Below are 26,016 nucleotides of genomic sequence, written 5' to 3'. Positions count from 1 at the left end.
AGGGTCCCCGGGCCTAGGACGGTGCTCCGCAGCGCGAGGCGCCGGCGGGCTGCGGAGAGGCCGAGCCCGGAGCCCCGAGGCGCGCGGGGGTGGGCGCTGCAGCCGCGGGTTGTTTATCTGGAGTACGGAGGGGAGGGGGGAGCCTGGAAACCGCCCCGTGTCCCATTTCCTCCTCTTGTTTTCGCTCCGGATTCTCCATGTTGGACCCAAACTGAGGAGCCCGGAGCTGCCGCCGGGGGATCGGGGGCCGGGGGCACCCGGGGAGCCGCTGGCCGGGCCGCCTGCTCTCCGTACAGGCCGCCTCCCTTCCCGGCCCGGGGAGGGAACCGGAGCAGGGATGTGAACGGCGGTGGGAGCCCGAGTCTCGCGAGCAGGAGCGGAGCGGGCCCCCGCCCAGGCCCCCCAGCCCAGCCCGGCCCAGCCTGCGCCCGTCGGTCCTCCCGCCCAGCCAGCCCGGGCCCGCGGGATTGTTAGATGGAACACGGCTCCATCATCACCCAGGCGCGGAGGGAAGACGCCCTGGTGCTCACCAAGCAAGGTAGGGGCCAGCAACTTCCCAAAACTTTGCGTTAGCCCCCGATCGGGGAGGGGGCTCACGCCGCCCCGAAACCGAGGCCTGGTTCCCGGCCTCCCGAGGCTCGGGACGGGCGGTTCCAGCCGGGATCCCCGGCCCTCCCGCCCCCCCCCCCCCGCCTCCGCGCCGGGGTCCGCACTCCGACCCCCGTGGGGGTGGCGCGGGCCCCGCGCCGCGGCGCCGAGGGGGAGGGGCGTCGTCTGCGCAGCTGTCACTCCGGCCCCAGCCTCCTCCCCCGCGGAGAGCGGCCGGGGGCGCGCGGGCAGCCCGCGTCCCCCGCCCCGTCCCCGCCCGAGTTGGGGGGGGGGGCGGTCACTTCCCCGCACGACTCCGCACGCCGCCCCGGGAGCTGGGGGACCGGGCGGGAGGGAGCCTGGACTGGAGTCCGGCGCTGCCCAGGCCCCCCCCCCCCCCCCCGCCAGCCCTGGGCTGCCCAGGCGGCGGGCGGGCGGGGACGGCGTCCGGCGGGACTTGGGACCAAGTTCACAGCCCGGGGGCGGGGGCGGGGAGCCGGGCCCGGCGGACCGGGCCCTGCGCGGGGCCGGGACCTCCGGGCGCGGGCTCTCCGCGGGGCCGCCTCCCGCCGCGGCCGCCGAGCGAGCGGACCAGCCCGACCCCGAGGCCCGGCGCGAGCCCCTCCCCGCCGGGCGCTCCCCGGGCCGCCCCTGCACACACAGCCGCGTTTGTTCAGCCCGGCGGCGGCGGCCCTGGTTACATAACTCGCCGGGTGGCACCGGAGCCGGCGCGGCTCGGAATCGCGCAGCGAAAAGTGCGGGCTCCCCGTGGGCAGCGGCCCCCGCCCCGCCGCGCCGAGGGGTCGGGTGGAGACGCGGGGAGCCCCCCCCCCCCCCGGGGAGGCCGGGGGGCCGCCGCGGAACGAGGCCTCGCCTTTCCCGGGCCAGGGGGTGGGGGGAGATCGGAACCCGAGGGGGAGGGGATCTCTCTCGAGTTTGGTCGTGGCGGAGGCCCTGAAACTCATGCCCCCTCCTCCCTTCGTTCCTGTTCAGGCCTTGAGGAATGTGCCTGAAAGAGCGAGCGGACAGAATTTCCGCGGGGAGTGAGCGTCGTTTTTTTCTGGAGAACTTCCCGGACTGGGGCCACCTGGCCCTGAGCTGGGGGGAGCGTGCTCTTGGGACCTAATTCAGAGTTCCTGCCCTTCCCTGGACCGCCCACCCCCACCCCAGAGCGGGCCCCGTAAAGGGCTCGTGCTGGGTGGAACACAGAGAGAATAGAGCCTGTAGGAGGCCAGCAGCGGGGTCTCTGTGTGGCCCCAAACCCCCCTATTTGGTAACAGTAAGTCAACAAATCACTTATTCGTGAGGTTCACAGACCCAAGCAGCTCCCCCAACTTGCCCAGGGGCAAAGAAGCTGAAGACTGGGAGAGTCAGCCTTTCCCAAATTCCCCAGGTGAGGGACAGTGTATGCTTCCTGTATCACTGGTTCTTCTTTAAAGAAGCCTGTCCTGTGGAAGGAGAAGAGCCAGAACTTTACTACCCGATCCCAGCCCTCCGGAGCCCCTGATTCCCTCTCCCCCAGCTGCATGGCAAACCCCTCTGTGACCCCAGCTGCAGCTTCACCCTCTGTTCTCTGCTCAGCTGCAGCCATGTGGATAACTTCCCTCTATGTCCAACCTCACCCCGGGAAAGGACTCCAGGAGGCCTCCGAGACTGAAGAGATTTGGGTGTGGAGGATTCCAGATGTAGCAGTGTTGATGAGAAGGGGGAAGAACAACCCTTGTGCCTCCCCCCTCAGGTCCTCTCTTCCTCTAGGGCACATGTGTCAAACACAAGGCCCGCGGGCCAAATCCGTCCCGCCAGGCCTTGCAATGTGGCCCGCACCTCGCTGTCATCACTGCACTCCGCTGCGTTTCCATCACAATGACAGTTTATGACTGTTCAGTAAACCATTCGGCCCGCGATTTAGGCTGGATTTTAGATTTTGGCCCCTTCTCTGATTGAGTTCGACACCCCTACTCTAGGGGCTCAGGAGGGGGCCTGCCTGGTGAGGGCACCACACCAGGAGGGAGGGAAAGCTGACCTCTCCGAGTTCAAAGCTGGACAGTTCATCCAGAGCGAATGGCAGGGAAGAGAAGAGATGACAGCAGAAAGCAAAGCACCTGGCTTCTTGACAGTGTTTAGTTGTTGATGCTGGTTGGATTTGCCTTTTCCATTTCCTTTGTGTGGCTTGTCCTTCAGATTTATCCCCGGAGGAATCTGAATTCTTAAGCCAGCAGCCATGGGTCTCTCTCTCCCCCCCATGTAATTTGATTAGGGTCCAGAGAAAACATACTTTCATCCTGGGCTGCTCGGGCAACCAGCAAGCCAGCTTTCCGAGTTTCATCATTTACAAATCCTGCATCTTAAAAAGAAAGTGGACGTAGAAAGTGGACTTCAGCTACTTAGGAGCTCCTTGCCTCCCCTCTCTCCATAGGCCCCCCTCCCTTTGGACAAAGAGGAAGAAGTGTCAGGCTACTTATTAATAAATTTCTAGAAAACACAAATTGTTCCTAGCTTGAGTAGTTTTTTAGTGAAGTTGCTATTGCAGTGTTGTTTCGTGTGTCCGTGTTTTCTTTTTCTGGTTTAGCATTCTCTTCTCAGATCTTTCACACTGGCTGGGTGTGTTGATTATTCAAAAGTAATTACAGTAGGGGAAGTAGGAGAAAGTTGCTGAAAGCATTGCTGATAAAAGGGCCAAAATTGGATCATCTTCCCTGACAGATGGGTGAACTGGCTTCCTGATCACTGCAAGGACAGGGTTGTGTGGAATATCCAAAGTAAAAAAGAAAAGTTGCCGGTTTGGCCAGAGAGTGGCCCTCACAGCCCATATATGAGGATGTCACCCCGTTGCTGGGAGGTTGTACCATGGATTCTGGGATTAGATGGGAAAGCCCAGGAAACAGGTCACCTCTCTAACCTCCCAGTGTGAGATGAGAGGGTGGAGGCCGCCGCCTCCAGAGCTCAGTGACTCACAGGCCCTTGGGGGAGTCGGGGCCGGTGGGACCTTTCTTGTTTTCCATGGGACCGATGTCCCTGCCTTTCAGGGAGGCGACGGAGGGTGCTCTGGGTTGTCTTCAGAAATGTGTGACTGAACTGGTTCTGGCAGCTGACCATACCTAAGAATTAGGACTACGGCAGGTTTTTCTAGCTCCCGTTTTCTCCTCCCTGAGGGGGAAATTCTGCCTTACTGCTCATGAAAGAGCTCAAATACCTTTCACTATAGCTGTAGCCAGGCCCTTAACTTGAAAAGCTCAGGCACCGTCTTGTTGGGGCTTTCTTCTTTCGCTGGCTCTTGGGAGTCCAAGGGGTCTGCTCGTAGCTAGCTCCTCCTGCCTGCTGGTTTCTCTCCTCCTAGCCGGTCTTCAGCCTTGGCCTCTTTGTGGCTTCTGTGTCTCCTTTAGAGTCGCCCTCCCCCTCTCTAGGAGTGGGTAATGGCTTGTGGGGTGACTTGAGCTTCTGTTTGCTCAAGGGAGTTCTGCTAACTCAGCAATGAAGTTTGAAATGCCTAACATCCTTGGGTGAGGAGTTTACAGTTCTGCTGCTGAACTTGACTTACAGTGCTTTCGTCTGAGCAGGACTTGGGAATTGCTGTGGAAAACCCTTCCTGTCCCCTTCCTTCTCTGCTATAGGGGACCTAAAGAAACTGGGCGAGCGAGAGGCCCCCTTTCATCCTCCCTGGGAACTGCTGAATCCCTTCTGATCATGGGCTTTGTTAAACAGTAAATGCTGTGTTAGTCACATTTCTAGACAAGGTGAATTGATGCTCCCAGCCATTCTGTGGGCAGTTTATTAATAGAAGTGTTCATAACTAAGTATGGGGAAAAGAGACAATGTGTACATATTTATATACAAATATATTGCTTTCTCTTCCTGCTAAACATTCTTCCTGCTAGCTTTTGTGTAATGTGGGATCTTTTCTATTCCCATTTTGGAATAGGTAGTGGTGGTGGGGAGGTGAGGAGGCCTGGGCAGCAGTTAGAGTGTTCATTGTTACTTCAAAGAATTCTTTCGGGAGCAAAATTGGTTGCTTCAGTCCAGCCTCCTTTTTTACATATCTAGACCACTGCTACTCAGTGCCTCCTCCATTTCCCAGGACCGTGGTTGGCAAACTGCGGCTCTCAAGCCACATGCGGCTCTTCGGCCCCTTGAGTGTGGCTCTTCCACAAAATAAAATAAAAAAGCCTGGGTGAGTCTATTTTGAAGAAGTGGCATTAGAAGAAGTTTAAGTTTAAAAAATTTGGCTCTCAAAAGAAATTTCTCTTGATATTTGACTTTGTTGACTAATGAGTTTGCCGACCACTGTCCCAGGACACATGCAAACAGCACTCAGTCATGCGGGTTTTATTGTTAAAGACAGGTGGCCAGGGGTCAGAGGGGACACTGATGTGGGGGCTTGGGCCTTCTGGAAGGATCAGCCTCACGACCTTGGTAAACAGACCCCTTCTTTGTGCCAGTGCGACTTGGTGGGATTTTATCTGCACTGGATCGAGTGCATGTGCCTGGGGCTTTTGCAGTTCTGCCAGATAGCCATGCACGTCCTGTGAAGAGTCACTGAAGTCTAAACCAACTGAGCAGTTGCTCGGCCTTCAGAAATGAGCATAGTGAAGATTTGAGACAACTGTGTGCTGCACGCTCTCACGGTCTGCATTTGCTTTGGGAATTAATGAACCCGGCGGTACTCAGATTTCTTTTAGCAACTTCTAGTAACGACAAAAGTAAATGGGTTTGGGAGAGAAAATAGATGTTCTTAAGCTATGTCTTTGCTGCTGTGGTTTTGGGATAGAACATTGTGAAAACACAAAAAGCAGCATAAAACTGCTTTTCATCCTTTCTCAGGCTGGCCAGCTCAGGAAGCACAGAATTAACTCAGTTGTTTTGGGGACATGGGATTGGGTGTGGCTCTGACATGGTTCTCTCCCGGTCTGAAATGGTGGAATAGTTCCCAACTGGGATGCAGATGAGCTCATCCACATGCAAATCTTATTAAGGAACTAGTAGAAATAAACATGGAGAAGTTGACTTAGAACTGGAAGCCTCTCTGGACCAGAGGCCAGCAAGCACAAAGTCCATGCAAAGGGCCCAGCCCTTGGGGCTGAGCGGCCTGTGCCTACAGAATGAACTCCTCAGCAGTGTGCGGACCTCCCTGTGTGCAGGAGGTGCAGGTGTCCTGGTCTCGGAGTGGACCTCCTGACATTTCCTTTCCATTCCCAGGTCCTCCTAGTCCTTCCCATCCCCCACACCAGACTTTGCTCTTACTCTCTTTTTATTCTATACCTTCTTGTATCTCCTGCACTGTTCTTGGAAAAACAAATGTGGCTTTAACCACAGGGAGAGCAAAGCAGTTTCATGAGAAAGCTCAAATCGTGTAACACAGGCTGCAAAGCCCCTTCCCGCAAATGGTGGATCCAGCTCAGCTGTTCCCACAGTAAAATGGGGCTAGGGCCCTACTTCACAGGAACAGTGACCATAGGAAGAGACAGCAGGCTTAGGTCAGTCTTGGAAGAGTTAGTCAAGGATCACTGGCAACCTGTAGATATTACCATATTTTTCGGACCACAAGACGCTCCGGACCATAAGACGCACCAGTTTTTAGAGAAGGGAAATGAAGAAAAAAAGATTCTGAAACAAATAGTGTCCTAAAATATTTTATGTGCATTAAAATCCAACATCACAGTCATAAACACATGTAATCAACCCTGTAAAGTAAACAGCAGAATTTAGAACCATTTTAGAGCCAGGCAAGCACACAGAGACCACACAGAGCCGGGCAAGTAAAAAAACTTTTTTTTTAAAGTATATGTGTAGGCTATATTTGGACCATAAGACGCAGGGACTTTTTCCCCCCACTTCTGGGGGGGGAAAAAGTGCGTCTTACGGTCCGAAAAATACGGTAGGTCTCAGCCAGGGACACACATCAGATTCTCCTGTGACACTTACTAAAAATACCGACCCCCCTGGGTCCTCCTGCATCAGAGCATAAGCCGTTGGGCCGGGCATGCTCATGCTCCAAGTGCTCCTGTAATGCTGACAGGTGTCCCTGGAGAAGAGCCAGCGAAGCACAGCAATGGCCCCAACTGCCTGTTTAGCCCTAAGCGGGAAGAGTCCTCTGGAGAGATCCAGGTTTGCTGTTTGTAAAGATCCTATGGCTTCTAAAGGGACTTCTAAAGTTTTCTCAGTATGAATGGACTGAGTAATGATCCTTGCTTACTTACCACAGTAATGACCGCAGAAAATCTTTATAAGGCACTTACCATGGGCCAGGCACTGTTCCTAGCATTTAAAAACGCCTTTGAGTTCAAGCTTCAGGTAAGCTGAAGCTAGCTGCTAAGGAACAACCTTGCAATGCAGACCTTTCCTTATTGACCTGGGAAGAAAATGAACTGAAGAAAGAGTTTGCCCTAAGCAAAACCACAGAGCTGTTTGAGAGGCTGAAGTGGGCAGGAGCTAGGTGTCCCAACTTCTAGCCCAGTGCTCAACCGGGAGGCACACCTGTGCTGGGTGGTTGGTCCTAGGTGAAATGGGGCTGTGAGAGGAGCAGGGCAGTGTCCCTAGAGATGGGACAGACTCCTGACAGTCCTTCCAGGCTGACTCCTTCCAATCCTGCAGAGGCCAGACATGGAAGAAGGAAGGAAGGAACTGGTTGGCCAGTCGTGTGTGTGTGTGTGTGTGTGTGTGTGTGTGTGTGTGTGTGTGTGTTTGAAAGAGAGAGAGAGAGAGAGACAGAGACAGACACAGACAGAGACAGAGACTGGAATTGGTTTTTGCAAAGTCCGGGAAAGGCCATTTCCCAGGGTTGGCCATGTAGCTTCCTCTGTGTGACCTCTGGAATGAGAAGAAATCTCTGGTCTCTTTCAATATGCACATTTTGAGATTGAGACTGAGATAATGATATGAAAGTACTTGTATTTAATGACTAGCAGCTGACACTGAGCGTTTACTGGGGTTAGGACACACCCTAAGCTCCTTGTAATTTTCACAGCTCTGTGAAATATGTAATACTAGTCTTCCCATTTTACAGATGAAGAAACTGAGGCCCAAGGCCACACACATTACACGTGACAGAGCCAGGGTTTAAAGCCAAGTCCATGGTAACTTGTGTATTTACTCCATAGTTCACTGGTCAGAGGAGAGATGGTTGCTTTGTTCTGTGCTTCTTTGCTTCTCCTCTCCATCTCTGTCTCATACATATGTCACCTAAAGCAGACTTCCATAACTGGAAGGGCAAGAGACAATGGATTCTTCAGTCTTTCACCAAATCCAATCATTCCAGGAATTGAGCTGTGAGCCAAGGCAGAGGCTGAAACAGCCATCCAGTGGCAGGATTCTGTTAGTCTCCCAGCCTCCCGCAGGGGCCTGCTCAGCTCCTCAATTGGGAGAGAAGGGATCAAGGTGGGCAAGTATGGCTTCCAGTCCTCCATGATGACATCTCTGCCCTAACTGGCTCTGTGTGGGGCAGGATACAGTCCTTTGGATTTTCCTCCTCTTTCTCCCTGCTGCTGCTGTGGGCCATTAGATCACTTCCTGGCATCCAAGAGCCCTCTGGTGTTGGCCTGGAGGCTCCTCCATCTCTGGTCGAGGACCTGTTGCTCCTTCTGAAAACCTCACCCCTACCCCAGCATATTTTTTAAGTATGTGAGAGAGCCCAGGAAGGTGTTTTGGCTGATTCTGAAATTGATAGAGTATCTTAATCATGTTTTAAAGATTGTTAGGAATCCCCTACTTCCAAAACTGAGTGAGTCCTTCTTGAGGGAATGTTCTTAAAGGTGAGGCCCTATGTTGAGATCAGTGACTAGGTTGCTAAAGGGGACAGGGAAAAGACTGGAGACAAGTTTGCCAGGGATCTGTGACCCCCACCCTTACCCCACAGGTGGCATTAAAGACCCAGGACTAAAATAAGTTATACCTTGTCAGAAAGAGAGATGCAGGGAACTCTACTGCTCAGGAGGGAGAATTAATGGAGATATGTAGTCCATGCTATTCTTGCTCTCTTTGTACATGTGGTTTACTGTGACTGAATGCAATCCTTTATTTTTCACAAATAAATCCCTTGGGGGATGGGGGGGGGGGATGGGACTCCAGGCCATTAGATTCACAGCTGTTCTTTGAAACTTTTGGAACTGTTACTAAACTGGGTGAGGCTTTGCTGGCCTTGTTTTCCAAAAAGAACGGTGTCAGCATTTGGGCATTGTGGAAACTGGTACAACCACCCCATTATTTCCAGGCTTTTCTGTGTGTGGGATATCGAGGCATCTCTTGCCCTTTTGCTCCCTGCTGACTCACCTGCTGGTCCAAGAGCATTTCCATCCACCTGGCCCTGTAGGGCTGTCCTTGGCCAAGGCCAGATGCCCCTGCTGAGGACCTGAGTGGAATCCTCTCCATGGGAAGCCCCAGTCAGATGTGTCTTGGCTGCAGGACCCAGGCCGCTGGCCAAGAAGGGCCGGAAATGCTCCAAATACTCTCCTTCCTCCGATAGCTAAGGGGAGGGAGGCCCCTCAGAGAGGCCATTTTCTAGTGATAGCCAGACTAAATCTTTTCTGTGGGGGATGGGAGATGGTGGAGAATAAAGTACGTCTAAGGAATGAACCAAGAAAGCATCCTTCTACATGAATGGGCTTGTTAAAATCTGGTAAGCTTGTCTTCTGCTCAATCCCAGGCGGATGTGTAAGGCGTTCCTTTGCTGGGACACGAAGCTGTGTTGTTGGCAACAGTGATATCTAAACCTGACCTTCAGAAGAAGGTTAAAAATAGTATTGTCCTGGCAAGGCCAGTCTTCATCTATGCGTGTGCGAGTGCGTGCGCACACATGTACGTGCACATGCACGGGTTTCACATGCCCCCATCTGGTATTTCTTGGAGGCAGTGGTGGTAGACACAGGGGAGAGGGCATCATTTATTTCAAGTGAAACAGCCTTTTACTCACTTTCCTGTTATTGGGTCTAGTAATAATTAATGTCGTTTTTAAACATTCGTTTAAAATCTTGCTTGGTGTTGACTTGTATTGACATAACCTTCAAACACGTGGTATCTACAGAACGTGTGAAGTGCAATTAACAAGTTTTGCTTGAAAAAGTTTGTGTTTGGTTTGGTTTTTGTTGCAAAACTAGGGCTAAGAAGATGGCAGATGAAGAGCATATTCGGCACTGCATGCTTTACGAGTTCCAATTAGGAAGAAAAGCAAGTGAGGCTGCAAAAAACATCTGTAGTGCTCTTGGTCAAGATGCAGTTAGCGCCAGAAAATGCCAGCGTTGGTTTGAGAAATTTCGCGAGGGAAATTTTTCGTTAGATGTCAAGAGTGGTCGAGGCCGTGTGTCCAATTTTGATCAAGAAGCTCTTCCAGCTCTTTTGGTGCAAAATCCTCAAATTACCCAACAAGAGCTTGCGACAACTTTAAATTGTTCACAAAAAACAATTTCCAATCAATTGCGTGCACTTGGCAAAGTCCAAAAGTTTGGAAAATGGGTTCCTCATGAGTTGACCCACAACAACCGTAATCAAAGAGTCACAATTTGCAGTTCGCTCCTCTCTCGTCAAAACCGTTTGCCGTTTTTAGAGCAAATTGTTACCGGAAATGAAAAATGGGTGCTGTATGTTAATTTGAAAAGGCGGCCTCAATGGTTGGACAAAAATGAGGCTCTGCAGCCCACGCCAAAACCTGACTTGCATGCGAAAAAAGTGATGTTATGTGTTTGGTGGAATTTTAAAGGAATTCTTCATTATGAACTTTTACCATCTAACCAAACCATTACAAGTGCAGTGTATAGTGCCCAATTGGAAAGGTTAGTCCAAGCTTTAAGAGAAAAAGAACCCGCGCTGATTAATCGGAAGGGCGTAATTCTTCACCACGATAACGCACGACCGCATACTGCAAGAATCACTGCTGAAAAACTGCACCAGTTGGAATGGGAAGTTCTCCCTCAACCTGCATATTCTCCTGATATTGCCCCTTCCGATTACCATTTGTTTTGTTCTTTGCAAAACTTTCTTCTTGGAAAAAAATTTAATAATGAAAAATGCCTCAAAAATGCATTGACCGAATTTTTTGCATCAAAATCACAAGAATTTTACAACAGAGGGATTAAAATGCTTCCTGAGCCGGGACTGGTTTAGCTCAATGGATAGAGCATCGGCTTGGGGACTGAAGGGACCCGGGTTCGATTCCGGTCAAGGGCATGTACCTTGGTTGCGGGCATATCCCCAGGAGGGGGTGTGCAAGAGGCAACTGATCGATGACTCTCTCATCGATGTTTCTGACTCTCTACCTCTCTCCCTTCCTCTCTGTACAAAATCAATAAAATATATTTTAAAAAATAATAATAAAATAAAATAAAATAAAATGCTTCCTGAGCATTGGGCACAAGTAATAGAAAACAACGGCAACTATATTGTTGATTCAATTTTGTTGTATTGTTTAAATAAATTCGATTTTAAAAAGTATTAGAAAACGACATTAATTATTACTAGACCTAATATTTGCAGAATACCAGCCCAGGAGTTGCAAGCTGGAAAACAACTTTTGTAGTGGATTTTGGAGAAGGTATAGGGATTATTTCGAATTTTTTGAAACCTGTTCATGATCAGAATTCCTCTGTCACCTTTCATCTACTTTCTTGAGCTTCAACCCCTTGCTGGGGGTGGGAGGGCCTGCACTTTTCTTTTGTTGGCCCCGTGGAACGAGGCCTTCGATATTGTCAGGTAGTGGTCCTCTCTTCTTAGGTAGTTCATTAAAATGAGCACACTTACCTTTAGTTTGCACAGTGCATTTCAGACAATAAGTTTTGTTTATCATTTAGTCAGGAGTGAGGTCTTGCTGTTATCCCAACTAATGGGTGAGGAAACTAAGGCTTAAAGAGGCTGTGTGCCTGAGTCAGTAACTGGCAGAGCCCGGACCCTAACCCAGGTGATCCTCAGAATAGGGGATACCTCTCAGGTCCCCCTCTCTTTATATCCTGCCTCAGTAGGAGGCCTTGCAGTGGAGAACTAACTGGAGCGGTGGCCTGGCTTCCCTGTTCTTAGTCACTTGCACACTTTCTTCTTAAGCCAGAGCTTCCTCCATTAGTTCTGTGCTGGTTCTCTCCAACACCAGCCCTCAGCCAGATGTTTGGAGAGGGAGAGTAGGGCTGGGTATCCACAAAACAGGTAGCAGTAGGAGGAGGGAGGGAGAGCAGCTGGTTATGGGCTACATGGCACCCACTGGAATCCTGTTCTCCCTCAGGGAAATTGGGTGCAGTGAGCTCCTCACAGGCTTGTAAATCTTGTGTCCTCCTGGTGGGAGGTGGCCTGCACCTTGCTGTCAGGGACACAATGCTGCATTCTGGCTGAAGGGAGTCCTTTGAAAGGCTCTTTGACACAAGCTTCAGACCCCACTCCGGTATTGTGTTCCCCACTGAGCAAAGCAGGTTTTGGACCAAAACTTCTGACTCCAGCTCCTTCCCCATCCCATCCCCCATTGTCTTGATCTTCCAGAGGTAACTGCCAGGGAAAGCAGGTGCAGGGCTGGGGCGTGGGTGAGGCGAACCCTGGAATGGAATTCCAGAGCCTTCGTACTGTTTTACTCCTTGCACTTTTCATGGCCTGCCCAAGAGGACAGCGAAGAAGAGGAGCTAGACTGACCCTTTGCTGGCCCAGCCTAGAAAGGAACAGAGCAAACATTCCTGGGAGTGCCCCACATCCTCCCAGGATGATTTTGAGCTGTTGGGGGCCATAGGTTAAAGGAGACCTGGGTTCAAATCCTGGCTCTGCTGTCCTGCTCCGTGTAACCTTGAGTGAGCTACTTAACCTCCCTGTGTTTTAGTTTCCTTTCTGGAAAATTGGGATTAGTGCCTGCAGATGGGTTTTTAGTGAGGGTTAAATGAGGTAATGATGTCAAGTGTCTTAACACAGGCCAGCACCTCATCAGTGCTCAGTAAACATGACCGAGGCCCAGAAGACTAAGTGGTTTGCCCTGGGCTCAGCTCCTTCAGAGCCCACCTCATCTTCTCACACACTGGCACCCTTTCTGCGCCGAACTCTTCTGTGCTATTGCGAACTAGCCAAGAGCTCCACAGCCTGGAGGCCTGGAGCCATTCACACAGCCGGTGGAAGTTACTGAGCACCTGCCACGCAGAGAGCTGGAGGCTGGCGAATGTATGGGGTTGAGGCCAGTGCAGGCCCTGTCAAGAGACAGCCATGTTGAGAGAAGGCTGAAGCCCTGATGGATTCTCAGTGGCAGTGTTTGTAAAGGTAAAGAGGACAGACAACCTGGAGAAGGACTGAAGGACCTGGGGCCCCAAAAGGGAAAAGAGTAGTGAGTCTGGGGTACCTTCCCAGGCATCACCGCTCTATGCTCTGAGCACCAGGCATCTGTGATCGCTGAGGCCCAGAGTCTGCCCTGGTCACATTGTGTTTTTGAGAAGATCCTCCTCCCCTGCAGAGCCCAAACCAAGCTTGAGTTGGCCCCCAGCCCCACCTCGCCGAGAAGCTCCTGAGACCGAAGCGCTTCTGCCTCTTGGGCCTCCCCCATGGACACCAGTGAGGCGCCTCTGCGACCCCAGCCTGCTGCCCTTCACCTCCTAGCCTCGTAGGATTACTCAGCCTTCACCGTGTCTGGCACTGAGATGCTGAGTGTGCTCTTGATGGCCTCTCTTAAGGAAAGCTCGGGCTGTGTGGCCTTTAAGAAAGGCTCAGTGGCTGGGTTAAGCCTCTGATTGTGGTTCTGTGTGAAGAAACCATAAACCCAAGGAAAAGCAAAGGTTCAGCTTCGGTCTTGGAGCTTTGTGTCAGCGTCTGCTTGAATCCCTGGGCTTGGAATTGAATGTGGGTCATACAAGCAGGTGGAGAAGCTGTCTTTTCCCTCTGGTTTCTGCATAGATTACTGTGAATAGGAAAAATCAAAGGAGCCTCCTGCTAGGCACTGGCTGTGCTCTTAATGTTTGTCGTCTTGATACAGAGGCCTTGGGTAGAAGTCCCCAATGTACTTTCTTCCCAACAAAATCCCCAATCCCTGGAAATCTTGATTCTCCCACCAGGGCCAAGAGCTTGATGGTAATATCCAGGTTTTTAGGGTGATTGCTGGGGAGACCTGATGATTTTCTAAAAGCTTTCTAATGGCCAGACCAGTTTCAAGGGAGCTGAGAGAGCGAGCTTTGGGGGACCCACTGACCAACCAGGGATACCCTCCCTGCACTGCAGGAATCCCTCCACCTTTCTGTTGGTGCAGAGCTAGGTGACTGCCATGGGGCCAGGCGACTGCCGTGTGACTGGCTGACTAACTGTGGTCCTGGGAATAGAGTTTGGTTTTCTCTCTTCCTCTCCAGGGACATAGAAGCCCAACAACTGGGTGTTAAATGGCTCTTCCATCACATCATCTGCACAGGCCACCTTGGTCGTGTGGTGGGGCACATGCTGTGAGGACTTGGGGGAGTTTCTGAGTGGCCCCACTGCATTTTCTTTCCCTTCCCTTACAGCAGGGAACAACAAAGGGAAGTTGTCTTTAGTGCCACATTCCCTTTGCCCTTTTTTTATCCACAAAGACATCGGCCTTTCCAGTGTTTATTTTCCTGCACAGTTTACATGTACTTTAAAGTGGAATGGGTTAGGGTTACTCCTCAGGCCCACCTCCCTGCCACACAGCCTGGGGAGAAGAGATCTGTGGCTGAAGACCATTCTGGCTGTGGTGGTGTGGCGCCACCTCCTGGCCACAGCACCCACAGTGTTTTCCAACTCTCCATCAGCAGTTGACGAATTGTTCATCTTTTAAAAACCAAAAGGAACTTTGAAAAGATGCTATATTCTGAAGTCATTTCTGCTTCATGCTTTAATGCCCATAGCTTTTTGTATCAACTTGGCCTTTCTGGAGCTGCCTTGCCAAGGCTCCTATTAAAACACCTCTGTATTTCCAAAGCCTGAATTATCAAGGAAGGACTAAACAGCTACAGTCCTGGAAACAGGGACCACAAGCTAGAATCCAACACTAGATGTGTATGTCCCAAGTGTTTAATCTGCCTCTGGTTCAAGATTAGAGGAGAGGAGTATTAAGAAAAGTGGGTGGGGGGGAGAAGAAAAGTGGCTGGAGTATGGGAGGAGACAAGGGTATGAACAAAGTACACACTAGCTTTTTCTTAGGGGCTGTGGCTCTTCTGTTCTCTAGTCAGCTGCATCTAGTCTCGGCTCAGTTCTGCTGACACTGACCCAGCAGTGAGGGAAGCTGACCCTGAACAGAACCACAGCTCTACTAACTTGAAGGGAAGGGTTCCAGTTTACTTACCTAGAGTGGGTAGTCTTGTGGGAACAGGTGTTGTTCAGGGAGGATATGTATCTTTGTGAATTAATTTTGAGGGTGCCCACAGTATGCTGCGACAGAGCAGGAGGACACCGTTTCAATACCTGGTGCCATCTTTGAGTGCCCTCCCATGAAATGAAGAGCAGATTTTCTGCAGCCCATTTCCCAAACCAGAAAGTGGGGATTCCTGCTGTCTTTGCTCTAGAGAAAAGATGTTGGATTAACATGTACATTTCACTGCTGACTACATTGGGTTGTTGGCCAGCACATTCTGTGGACCCCCATGGAGCTTGCGGACTAGCGGGAATACAGCACCAGGTTGCAGGGAGGTACCTGGGGACAGAGATGCTCTGAAGTTAACGCTTCATCATTCCTTCTGCTCTAGGCCTGGTCTCCAAGTCCTCTCCCAAAAAGCCCCGTGGACGGAACATCTTCAAGGCCCTTTTCTGCTGTTTTCGCGCCCAGCATGTTGGCCAGTCAAGCTCGTGCACTGAGCTCTCTGCATACAAGGAGGAAGCCAACACCATTGCTAAGGTAGCTGGGTCAGGGTGGTGTGACGCCATGAAGGAGGGAGCTGCTAGCGGAGTCCATGAGCCTCAAGTGGACAAGCAGCCCTGCCTGAGGTCACGAAGGTCTCTGGCTGAGAAGAGGCCCTTCTTCTGATGGACCCGTAATTGGTTCATCTTACTCTTCTTGCTTCCGCTTGTGGTCTGGGCCACCCGGATGTCCCTGTTGTTTCTGAGGGCCCCTGCAGTCCAGATCCTCCAGGTCCCAGGGCCTGTGTATGAGGAGAGAGACAGATTCCCACATACAGAAGAGGAAGTAGACCAGAGGGGTCTGTGGCCCTGAAGAGTTCACAGTTACTAAATGGTGGTGTCAGGGTTCCAACTCAGGTTATCCTTGCTATAGGTCCTGTGTCTGTTTTAGCTTTTCACTGTGCAAAACTACCTTCCAAGTTACTAGACTTTCAGGGAACCAAGGAATTGAAATTGTTCCACATTCTTGATAACCCCTTCCAGCACTCTCACCTCTCCCTGTGTGGCACATTTGGGAATGTGTAGGTCTTTGATCTTCACAATGACCAGTAGATATGTCTGGCATTTCAAGGATAGGAACAGCCCTGACCAAAAATCCTTCTGCCCCAATGCCATTGGTACTTCTTTACAAAACACCAAGGTATAGCTGTCCTTACTATCTCTAAAACCAGGCTAATGACACGTACATCAGTGAAAAATCGCCTCATTATCCAGTAGTACAACATGACATATTAAGCAATTGGTTTTTACAAAGAGTTCATAATAACATGGAAAAGTACTGAGCTGCAATATTAAGTGAAAAAGCAGAATGTAAAATTATATACCGGGGAGGGGTGGTGCTGCTAAAACAAACTTGAAAGAAGTGCCAAAGTAAGTTTTTCTAAGTGTTAGGTTTTTTTCTTGGAGGTTTCCATTAAGAACACACTACTTTTTACAACCATAACAACATTTTTATCATTAGCAAAGGGTGGGGAAGCCATTCTGATCTCTCCCACTCCACCTCCCCACCCATTTTGGAACCCACAAAGTGGGTTCCCTTTGGCTCGCTTCTGTTTTGCAGAGGCTCAGTTGCTCCCCCATGTGTTTCCCCCAAGGAGGGAATAGAAAGTACATGTTCTCAAGGAGAAACTTAGGTCCCAGGACTAAGCAAGAGGCTCAGCCACCCAGTAAGGAATTCCAATTTTGGTACTGACTCTTATTCTGGGAAGCACCACTCACTTGAATTCCGTATTCCTTGCTTTGTTCAACTGAGGCAGGGACGGTGTCTTCTCCACCCTTTATCAGGCCTAATGTGGAAATGAAGTTCTGGCCTTTCCTGTCCAGATCTTAAGAAAAGTCATTTTGTCATGTCTGTACTTTCAAGGAGGCTGTGGTCTTAGGGAGATTACCCTCTAGGCCTGAGGTAGAAGCAGTGGGCCTTAGATGGGTGGGTGTTGGTAGGTTGGCACTGACTGCCTCTTCTTCTCCTACAGTCTGACCTGCTCCAGTGTCTCCAGTACCAGTTTTATCAGGTATGTGAATCTGACAGGGTACGTGCTCAGAAGCCCCAAGATCCCATGATCCCAGCTAATTCCATAGGATAATGCCCTCATTTCTGTGTCTAGCTGGCCAACTCCCCTATTGGGAAGCTATTTGTTCCAGATGTTTGCTGGGGCCCATCATGTGCAGTTTGTGGATTTTGGAGGCACAGCTTGGGTCCATCCCACACCAGTCCTGGCCCCCTTCTCCAATGTCCAGATCACTTCATAGTGCACTTGGAGGCGAAGGCCAAAGAGCCCACTTTGTCTCTTCTTTTTCTACCTCTTGGCCTTCAAGAGGCATGTCTCCTGGGTTGAAGTTGGGGTCTTTCATCTCCTTGATGAGTCCAGCTATTCCCAGAGTTCTGCTGAGATGAACATCTGGGCTTTCTTGGTGGCATATCTCAGCAATCTGGCTCTGGTTTTAGATCCCAGGGACCTGCCTGCTCCCAGAGGTGACAGAGGAAGATCAAGGAAGGATCTGTGTGGTCATTGACTTGGATGAAACCCTTGTGCATAGCTCTTTTAAGGTAACTTGACATCTGGATTCCTTCCTACCACCATCTTAGGCTACCTCGTGCACCTGGCTCAGGTGGCCTAAAGATAGAAGAGTGATCAGGATGGGGTAGGCTGGGCCTCTCCAATTTGGGGCACACTGGCATCACAGATGTCTGGAGAGTACACCAAAGAATGTTGAGTAGGAACCCCTGCTCCGCCTAACCCCTGCTCTGCCAGCAGGATGCCACTGCCCCAGTCACACAGCAGAGTGTTACCAGGGTTGTGTACAGGGCAGGCCTAAAAGAGGGCTTGACTCAGCCTTGGATCTTGCTCCTCTCTGTTTTATTAAAAAGTTTGTTAACTCGCCGAAACCGGTTTGGCTCTGCAGTAGAGCGTCGATCTGCGGACTGAAAGGTCCCAGGTTCGATTCTGGTCAGGGGCATGTACCTTGGTTGCGGGCACATCCCCAGTAGGGGGTGTGCAAGAGGCAGCTGATCAATGTTTCTCTCTCATTGACGTTTCTAGCTCTCTATGTCTCTCCCTTCCTCTCTAAAAAATCAATTATATATATATATATATATATATATATATATATATATATATATATATATATATATATATATATATTTATTTATTTATTTTTTATTATTTACTTTTTAAAGGTTGTTAACTCAAGAAGGCCCTGATACTCTCAGCTTAGGTAGAATTTGCGGGGAGGGGATAAGTAGGGAAAACCAGATAAGACACTGCATCCTGTGCTGGGGTGAGAACTACTTAGTATGCTGGCAGGAGGAGCTTCCTGAGTCCAAGATCTGTTCCCACCCCTCAGTCACTGACCTCATTAACTTTTCTCCTTTCCAGCCAATCAACAATGCTGACTTCATAGTGCCTGTAGAGATTGAGGGGACCACTCACCAGGTAAGTGGCCTGCTAGGCCACACCCATCCCCAAGGCTCGGGGTCCTCCATTCTTCTCAGGGCTTGTATTCCATCAATTGATCCCTTTCCTATAACTTTAGCCTCTTTCCTATTAGTACCTTTTACACCTTTTCACACTCAAGGCTTTCTCATCTTAAACACACACACACACACACACACACACACACACACACACACTCTCAGCTCTTTATCCCCCACTAGCTGTCACCTTTTTTTCTCTTTGCAGCCAAGCTATTTGAAATTAAATATTTTTAATCATAGTGATAGCTACCATTTATTGATCACCATTCCCCTCTCCCAATGTGACCAGCACTATTGTATAATTTATTACATTTTCTCTATTCCTGAATAGTTGAGTCTGCCGGTTCTAGGCAAGAAAGCCAGTACAAGCTGTTCTGTCTCCTCCTCATGTCTGCCTTTTCCAACTAGCTAGGGAACTTCTTCCTCCCCAGCCAGGCATCTCCTCTAAAGCTTTCTCCTACTCCCTTCCCTTTGGGTCCCTAAACTGGTTTCTTCCCCATTAAGTGTTCAGTACACATCTGTCAAAGAACACCTGAATCTAAGTAAGATTAGGTTCGGCCGAAACCGGTTTGGCTCAGTAGATAGAGTGTCGGCCTGCGGACTGAAAGGTCCCAGGTTCGATTCAGGTCAAGGGCATTTATCTTGGTTGTAAGCACATCCACAGTAGGGGGTGTGCAAGAGGCAGCTGATTGATATTTCTCTCATCAATGTTTCTAACTCTCTATCCCTCTCTGTAAAAAAAATCAATAAAATATTATATATTAAAAAAAAAAAAAAGATTAGGTTCGCCCTAGCTGATTTGGCTCAGCGGATAGAGTGGAGGCCTACAGACTGAATCTGAAGAGTCCCGGGTTCAGTTTCAGTCAATAGCATGTGCCCAGGTTGTGGACTCAATCTCCAGTGTGGGGCATGTAGGAGGCAGCCAATCAATGACTCTCTCATCATTGATGTTTCAATCTCTTCCTCTCTTAAATCAATATAAAAAAATATTTTTAAAAATAAATAAGATTAGGTTCTAGCCCTGCTTTAAGGACCACAGTTAAGGGACATTCGGCCCCAGGTTAAGGACCATATGGTATAGTGGAAAACCATTTACTGCAAACGCTTGCCCAGAATGCCTGGCAGCCGTTGGGAACAATGTATTGGTAGCCCTGATGCTTGCTTGCACAGCTGGTCAAATAGAGTTACTTGTAGAGAGGAATGGGTTTGGGTTCTGGGTTGTCCTCACCATCCCGCATCCATCAGAGGCTTTCTTCATCAGCACCAGCCCCTCCCAACTGAGGGCCTGCCAAGCCCTGCCAGTCTGATTGAGGGCATAGAAATGAACAGAACCCAGGGAAAAGATGAAGGCATGTTTTCAAGCGGGCAGATTTGGACTGTGAATCCCTAGTTAAGGAGGGGCACGAAGAAGGCAGGGTTTCAGCAGAGTGGTGAGGGATGCTGAGCTTGATGAAGAGCCAGGCAGAAGGAGGAACTTGTTGAAGGCTGAAGAAATGGCAAACGAAAGGGACCCAAGTTGTGGCTGCCTGGAGTGGAGGACTGCTGCTGCAGAGCAAGGAGGGAGCTCGTGGCCAGTTCAGGCCACCTCCAGGAGGGGGAGTCACAGCAAGCACGTGCTCAAGCAGGGAGTCCCATAGATGAGTGGAGCTTTGAAGGAGTGTTTCTAGTAGCACCTGTGTGGGCCGTGTGAGAGGGCAGGAGCCTGGAGGCAGGAAAACAGTAGCATGCAGACAACGGATGAAGAACATGTAGCCAACGGATCTTTCAGGCCAAAATGTACAAGGTCATGAAAGGTGGACATGAGTGTTACAGTTGTCTAGCAGGAGTGAGTACTAAATGGGTGGGGGCATTAAAGCAAGAAACTGCAGAGTGCCTGGTCTGCGGTCATTGGGGGGAAAGTCACTTCTCCCCGGTGCATTTCAGAGAAGCTGTGTGAGGGCATGAGGTTTCAGGAAGTATCTGCGACCTTGCCTGACAGTGACTGGACACACTGTCCTGCCAGAGCCAAGGACAGGAAGCTCCCACAGAGGCTGTGGCTGGATTCAAGTAATCCAGGATAGGCTGTTTCCACCGGTGAGGCCTATTCTTGATTACTTGTTTCTGGAGGCAGCTGATGGTTCGCCGCTGGACACAGAATTGGCTCCCAGGGCAGGTGAATGCATTTCTTCCTGAGCTGGGTCAAGGCTGGGACCACTGAGCCAACAAGCCTGGTGAGGAGGTGGTGATAATACGCTGGCCTGTGGGCCAGAAGGCTTCCAGCCACGGGGTCTCAGGGGCTGAGGTGTGGGAGTCTGGACAACTAAGGTCTGAAACCACTCCTGGTCCCTGTGGAAGTGGTGACAGTGACGCTTTGCCCTCACAGGGATGCCTTCAACAAGCCCCTCTGCTTTTCCTCAGGTGTATGTGCTCAAGAGGCCTTATGTGGATGAGTTCCTGAGACGGATGGGGGAGCTCTTTGAATGTGTTCTTTTCACTGCCAGCCTGGCCAAGGTACCTGGGGCAGGAGGAGAGAAAAGAACTGGGAGCAGATGTGGCTGTTACAGGGGTGGTCCAGTAGTCCCTTGCTGGTCCCCAGATTGCCACCAAACCAGTGTCTTCTCTTCCCCCAGTATGCCGACCCTGTGACGGATCTGCTGGACAGGTGCGGGGTGTTCCGGGCCCGCCTGTTCCGTGAGTCCTGTGTGTTCCACCAGGGCTGCTATGTCAAGGACCTCAGCCGCCTGGGAAGGGACCTGAGGAAAACCCTCATTTTGGACAACTCGCCTGCTTCTTACATCTTCCATCCAGAGAATGCAGTGAGTGGCCCAGATGGGAGCGTCCCTGACCTAAGTGGGAGAGGGGGTGGGTGGGGACCCTGGGATTTGGCCGGAAGAGCACACCATCCCAGGCGGACCCAGCCAGCTCCGGGGGCTCTGGGGCAAGGGAAGGAAGAACTGGCATTCAGGAGGAGGTTTCTGCTGCCTTTTCCCTGCCTCAGGTGCCCGTGCAGTCTTGGTTTGATGACATGGCAGACACCGAGTTGCTGAACCTGATCCCAATCTTCGAGGAGCTGAGTGGAGCAGAGGATGTCTACACCAGCCTTGGGCAGCTGCGGGCTCCTTAGCCTTCCCTGATTCCACGCAGCGGCCATCCCAGTAGGGGACTTGCCTACACTGTGCCTTTCTGACCAGCCTGACAGACGGAGTGGAAACTGGAACTTCTCACCAAATGGGGCCTGGAAATAGAAGTGATGGGGAAAGAACTTTAGGACAGGTTAGACACCGAGTGGGCAAACATCAGACCAATGATACCCCAAGCTGCCTACTCCCCGAGTTGGGTTCCTGAGATGAGTGTGTGTGTGTGTATGTATGTGTGTGTGTGTGTGTGTGTTGCCTTCAACTATGTTCAAGGATATAAATGTTTTAGGTTGGGGTAAAAGCTGAAAGATCAAGACCCTCCTTAAGTTTGTCTCCTCCCCAGTCACCTTGAGCTTTACAGGGATGCAGACTATTCAGGGCTCCATTGCCAAACCCATGGCCTCTCGGTGTTGTATGGCTTGTGCCAAGGAGAAGGGAGAAGTCGGCAGCTGCCTTCGGGTGCCCGGGCATACTTCTCTTTGAAACCTTTCTCCAGCGGCTGCTGCAGATGGAGGACAATTCTGGAAGATGAAAGCTTGTTTCCAGAACTGGTCGCCCCAGGGGCCATAACGTCCTGCAGTTCAAGGGCTGCACTTCCTTCCAACCGAGTGCCTGGCCTGGGCCTGTGTCTCCCTCCCCAAGGCCGGGGCGCTGGGCCTGCCTTCCTCACACCCTAGCCATAGTCTCAAATCCGTGGGGAGGAGGTCTTCCTGCCGTGGGAGAGGGCAGATAACTGATTTCCGTTCTTTTGACTCTGTTTTAAAATTCTCTTTCTAAACATGGAGTGTTGGGCTGTTTTGTTTTTGACCAAGCTGCAGTCCTGGGCTTAGGAGGATTATGGGTGGCACTGGGGGTGCAGGGAAGAGGAAAATCCCAAAAGCCCGAATGTGTGTTCCCTTAGCGTGTATGTCTGTGAGTCTGTCTTCAGGGATTCTCTGCTGGTGCTGGTGCAAGGACTTTGGTTCCACAGTCCGGGAAGGGCGCTCCCTGCCTGCCCTTCCTTTTTGGGGCCGGGCTCTTTCCCGTGTGTCTTCCCTGGCCTGGCCTGTCTTCATCCCCCCTGCTGTCACTTCTCTCCAGGGCCTCAGAGGCTCTCCTCTTTTCCTGGGCTGAGGGGCAGTGGGCATTCTTATCATTACTGTGCCAGCCTAACACATGCCTCCTGCCTCTTCATACACCTGCCCTCTGAGTGTCTCTTGCTTTCAAAGTTTGTTAATAGTGAATGCTTTAAAAAGGAGTCACAAAATGGAATTCTCCAGGATGGAAATAAGAGGAGAACTGCTGCTGTAATTGGGAGCATAAGGACCACCTCCCCCTTCACTCCCCCCCAAAAAGGAGGCCCCATTTCAGCATCCTGGCCTTAATCGTGCTTTCCCCGAGGGCTGGCTGGGTTCTCTCTTCCCTCCCTCCCTCCCTCTGAGGCTGGAGGGAGTTCCTCACTTACCTCTTTCCCTGGAGGCAGGTGTTACATGGCATTTGTACGTTATTTCAGGTGTGAGGACATCTCCTGCTTGAGACTCCTCCCCATTATCCATTTCCGTTTCCGCACATTGGGCCCAGTCTGAGAAGAGCCAGGTGGGGGAGCAGCAGCTTCGTGTTCTGGGCGGTAGCTGGCTGACTAGCATCTTCCTCATATTATGGAGCCACCTCCTGTTTTGTCCAAGGATGGAAGGCTTTGTGTTTCCCTGGTGTCGCAGCCATGGAACAGTCCCTAGAGCCATGTGTCCTTCCGCCAGCATCATCCCTGGCTTTTCCATGGGGTCCTGCAGGTAGGGGAGAGGCTCTGTTACCAGCCGGGAACGAAGGCTCCTGAAGGAAACGGCCTCTCGTTCTAAGGCCAGGGCTAGGCCTCCACCCTGATACTGTGGAGGGGTCTCTCGCAAGACGCACCCTAAGGGCTAACTTAGCCCCTGGGTTAAATCTGCCATCTGGCCCAGTCAGGGTTTACTGACAAGCAATAAGAGGCTCTAAACGGGTCCAGTTCCCAGGACCCTTTCTCCACGCTCCTCCAGGCGAAGAGCCGAGGCAGCCCTGCCTATCAGGCCTGAGTGTGACCATGATGGGCCAGGAGCGCTGGGGGCTGTGTCCTCTGTCTTGTGTGGGCTCTGCCCTGCCCACCCGCAGTTCCTCAAAGATAAGCCATTTCCACTCCCCAGAGAAGCAGCCAGGCCAAATACGCCCCGAACAGGGTCTCCGTGTGGACCAGAGCCAGCCTCATTTGCTGTCTGGTTTCCAGATTCCTGTGTGTTGGGGGCAAGAGAAGATTGCTCCTGAGAGGACTCAGGCCAGACCCAGTTTTTGAGGAGGAGAAGATTGGGAGGCAGTCGGTTTGCCTCAGGATCTGTGCTTGGGCTTCCCACCAGCCCTTCCTGTTGGAGGCTGATCTTTGGAAGGCAATCGGCTGCCATGCCTGGTCAGCACCAATTCAAACCATGCCAGGAATCTGCCCCCCTGCCAGGTTCAGTCCTTTAATGTGCCTCTTCAGGGACACAGTGTGTCTCTCTGATTGGGCTTCTCAGTCCAAAGCCTGATGTCGGTGTCCCTCTCATAGGGGGAGCTTCGGACACAGGGCCGGTTTGGAAAGGGTCAGGTAAGAGTTCACTCTGCACATTGTAGAGGGGACACTGTAGGCCCACGGGTCCCTTATATAGAGAGAGGTTGAGCAAGTTTGCCTTCAGTTAACCTGGGACTTTGTTTAGTTCCCTCCTGCCTCCCAAAGATGATGACCATTTTGTAAGTGTATAAACTCACCTCTGTTAACAGTGGCCAAAAAGCTTTGTGCTAAAAGGCATGGGAAATCTTAAAGGCATTGTTCCCTGGGAAATGGGTGCCATCCTATCCTGTTAGCCCTGCCCTGATCCCACAGCCTCAGCGGGGCAGCCCCCTGTAATGCTGCCCTGCACCCCGAGTCCAGCCAGGCAAAGGGTCAGAGGAAGGGAAGCCTGTTTCCCCCTTTATGTCTTCAGCCGGTTACCTTACCATTGTCCCTGTCACTTTAAAGAATGGGCCCCACCCCCCTTTTTAATAAAAGGCAAATATTCGCATTCAAGCAGGGGAGGAAAGCCAGAGGTCTGGCCCCGTCCCTGGAGCAGACCTCCTCTTGGGCCCCATGTGCTGCTGTGCTTGTCCTTTTCCCACGTCAGTGCCACTTTACCCCTTCAAGACGTTTGGAGGGTGGGGGACCTGCTTCTGCTGTGACTGGGCTGTGGGGTTCTGATTGCCTTGCTTACAGATTCATGGTTTGATAAATTTGTATTCAAAAACTTGAAATGTAGGGCGCCATTACGTGTCTGTTTATATTTTTGGAATATTTGTATTACTTACAATTAATAAAAGCGGGTTTAAAAACCCCCCCAGGAAGGGTGCTGCCTCCTGATCCTCTGTTCATCTGGGCACCTATCGGGCACACCTCACCCCTCGCACCCCTTCGTCATGACGAAGCTGGACTCCCGTGGCCGGGAGACAGCTGCAGGCTCCACACGGGCTTCTGCTCAACGTCACGGAAGTTGGGCTACATTAGCTCTTCCCCAGCCCCCAATAGAACCAACTCTGTTGCTGTCCAGGTGCTTAATAAGCAAGTGCTTGGTGTCCTATCGACTTACGGGGATGGACCTGCACCCCAGGGGACTTCATTCTTCTGTGCCCCTCACCGATGTTCCCAAACCAGGATGCCTGAACCCGGAACCCAGGCTGGTTCTGGCACATGGCACTCAAATATTGATGGAGTGATGTATGACACCAAGAAGCAAAACAGGATGAGGCATAGCTCACTCCAGGCCTCTCATCTAGACTTGCCCTCCCCTTCTAAAAATGCTCAGAAGCTTCTTGGGAGGCACTTGCCAGCCTGGCCATCCAGGCCCTGGGCAGGCAGCTCTAGCCCTTGCCTCCTGTCAGCATAATGCATCCATATCTACAATGGCAAATTTCATATCCTCCCACCCTCTTTCCTGCATTATTGATGGGCTATGCACTTTTCAAAAATCAATTAGATCAGGGCGTGGAGCTGGAGTTAAAAAAAAGCCTTTAAAAGTCTGCTCTTGTTTTTTGCTGTTTTGAATAGGAACAGATAAAGCTTTCCCTCTGGTTTGAATAAGTCGAGCCCAGGGCTAGGTTGGCTGTGATTGGCCAGGACTAGGAAAATGTGGTTAAGATGCAAAGCCAAGCAAATATAACCCAGTGTCTGTGCAGCCATTACTGAGCTCAGGCGGCAGACCTGGAGACGCCTGCTTTGGGGTGGCTCTTCACAAGCACTGCCGCTTACCCACCAGCACCCGGGAGGACGGAGAGGAGCAAGGTAAGGTCCGCTGCGGGTGCCTGTCAGGAGAGCCATCCTACTGAACAAGGAAGAAACAAGGGGGGGGGGGGGGAGATTTTCCTTGCTCTGCCCTCTTCAGTGAGGCTTTTGAAGGGTTGAACCAGGAGTTTGAAACCCGTTTTGCAAACTTCTGCTGAGAAACCAAGATCCTGAACAGATAGTGCCGTTTTTGAGATGGTCTGGGGCAAGGGAGAGGTTAAAACCAACAGCCTCTGTTTGGGGTCCATTCATACTGTTATCTCTAAGAA

The 26,016-nt window shown here is 51.2% G+C and overlaps 1 protein-coding gene across 1 annotated transcript; it reads left to right on the top strand.

The window, feature by feature from the left end:
• On the top strand, positions 1-24,816 carry CTDSP2 (CTD small phosphatase 2). Its single transcript, XM_036458133.2, has 8 exons — positions 1-538; positions 15,213-15,361; positions 16,836-16,874; positions 17,309-17,410; positions 18,240-18,296; positions 20,735-20,827; positions 20,947-21,132; positions 21,315-24,816. Exons 1-8 carry the CDS (start codon positions 475-477, stop codon positions 21,438-21,440), a joined length of 816 nt encoding a protein of 271 aa, XP_036314026.1. The 5' UTR covers positions 1-474; the 3' UTR covers positions 21,441-24,816.
• Positions 24,817-26,016: the final 1,200 nt, after the last annotated feature.

Source organism: Pipistrellus kuhlii, unplaced genomic scaffold (genome assembly GCF_014108245.1).
Source record: "Pipistrellus kuhlii isolate mPipKuh1 unplaced genomic scaffold, mPipKuh1.p scaffold_m20_p_3, whole genome shotgun sequence".
NCBI lineage: Eukaryota > Metazoa > Chordata > Mammalia > Chiroptera > Vespertilionidae > Pipistrellus > Pipistrellus kuhlii.
Note: the sequence above shows the minus strand (reverse complement) of the source record. Positions and strands in the feature narration are given on the sequence as shown.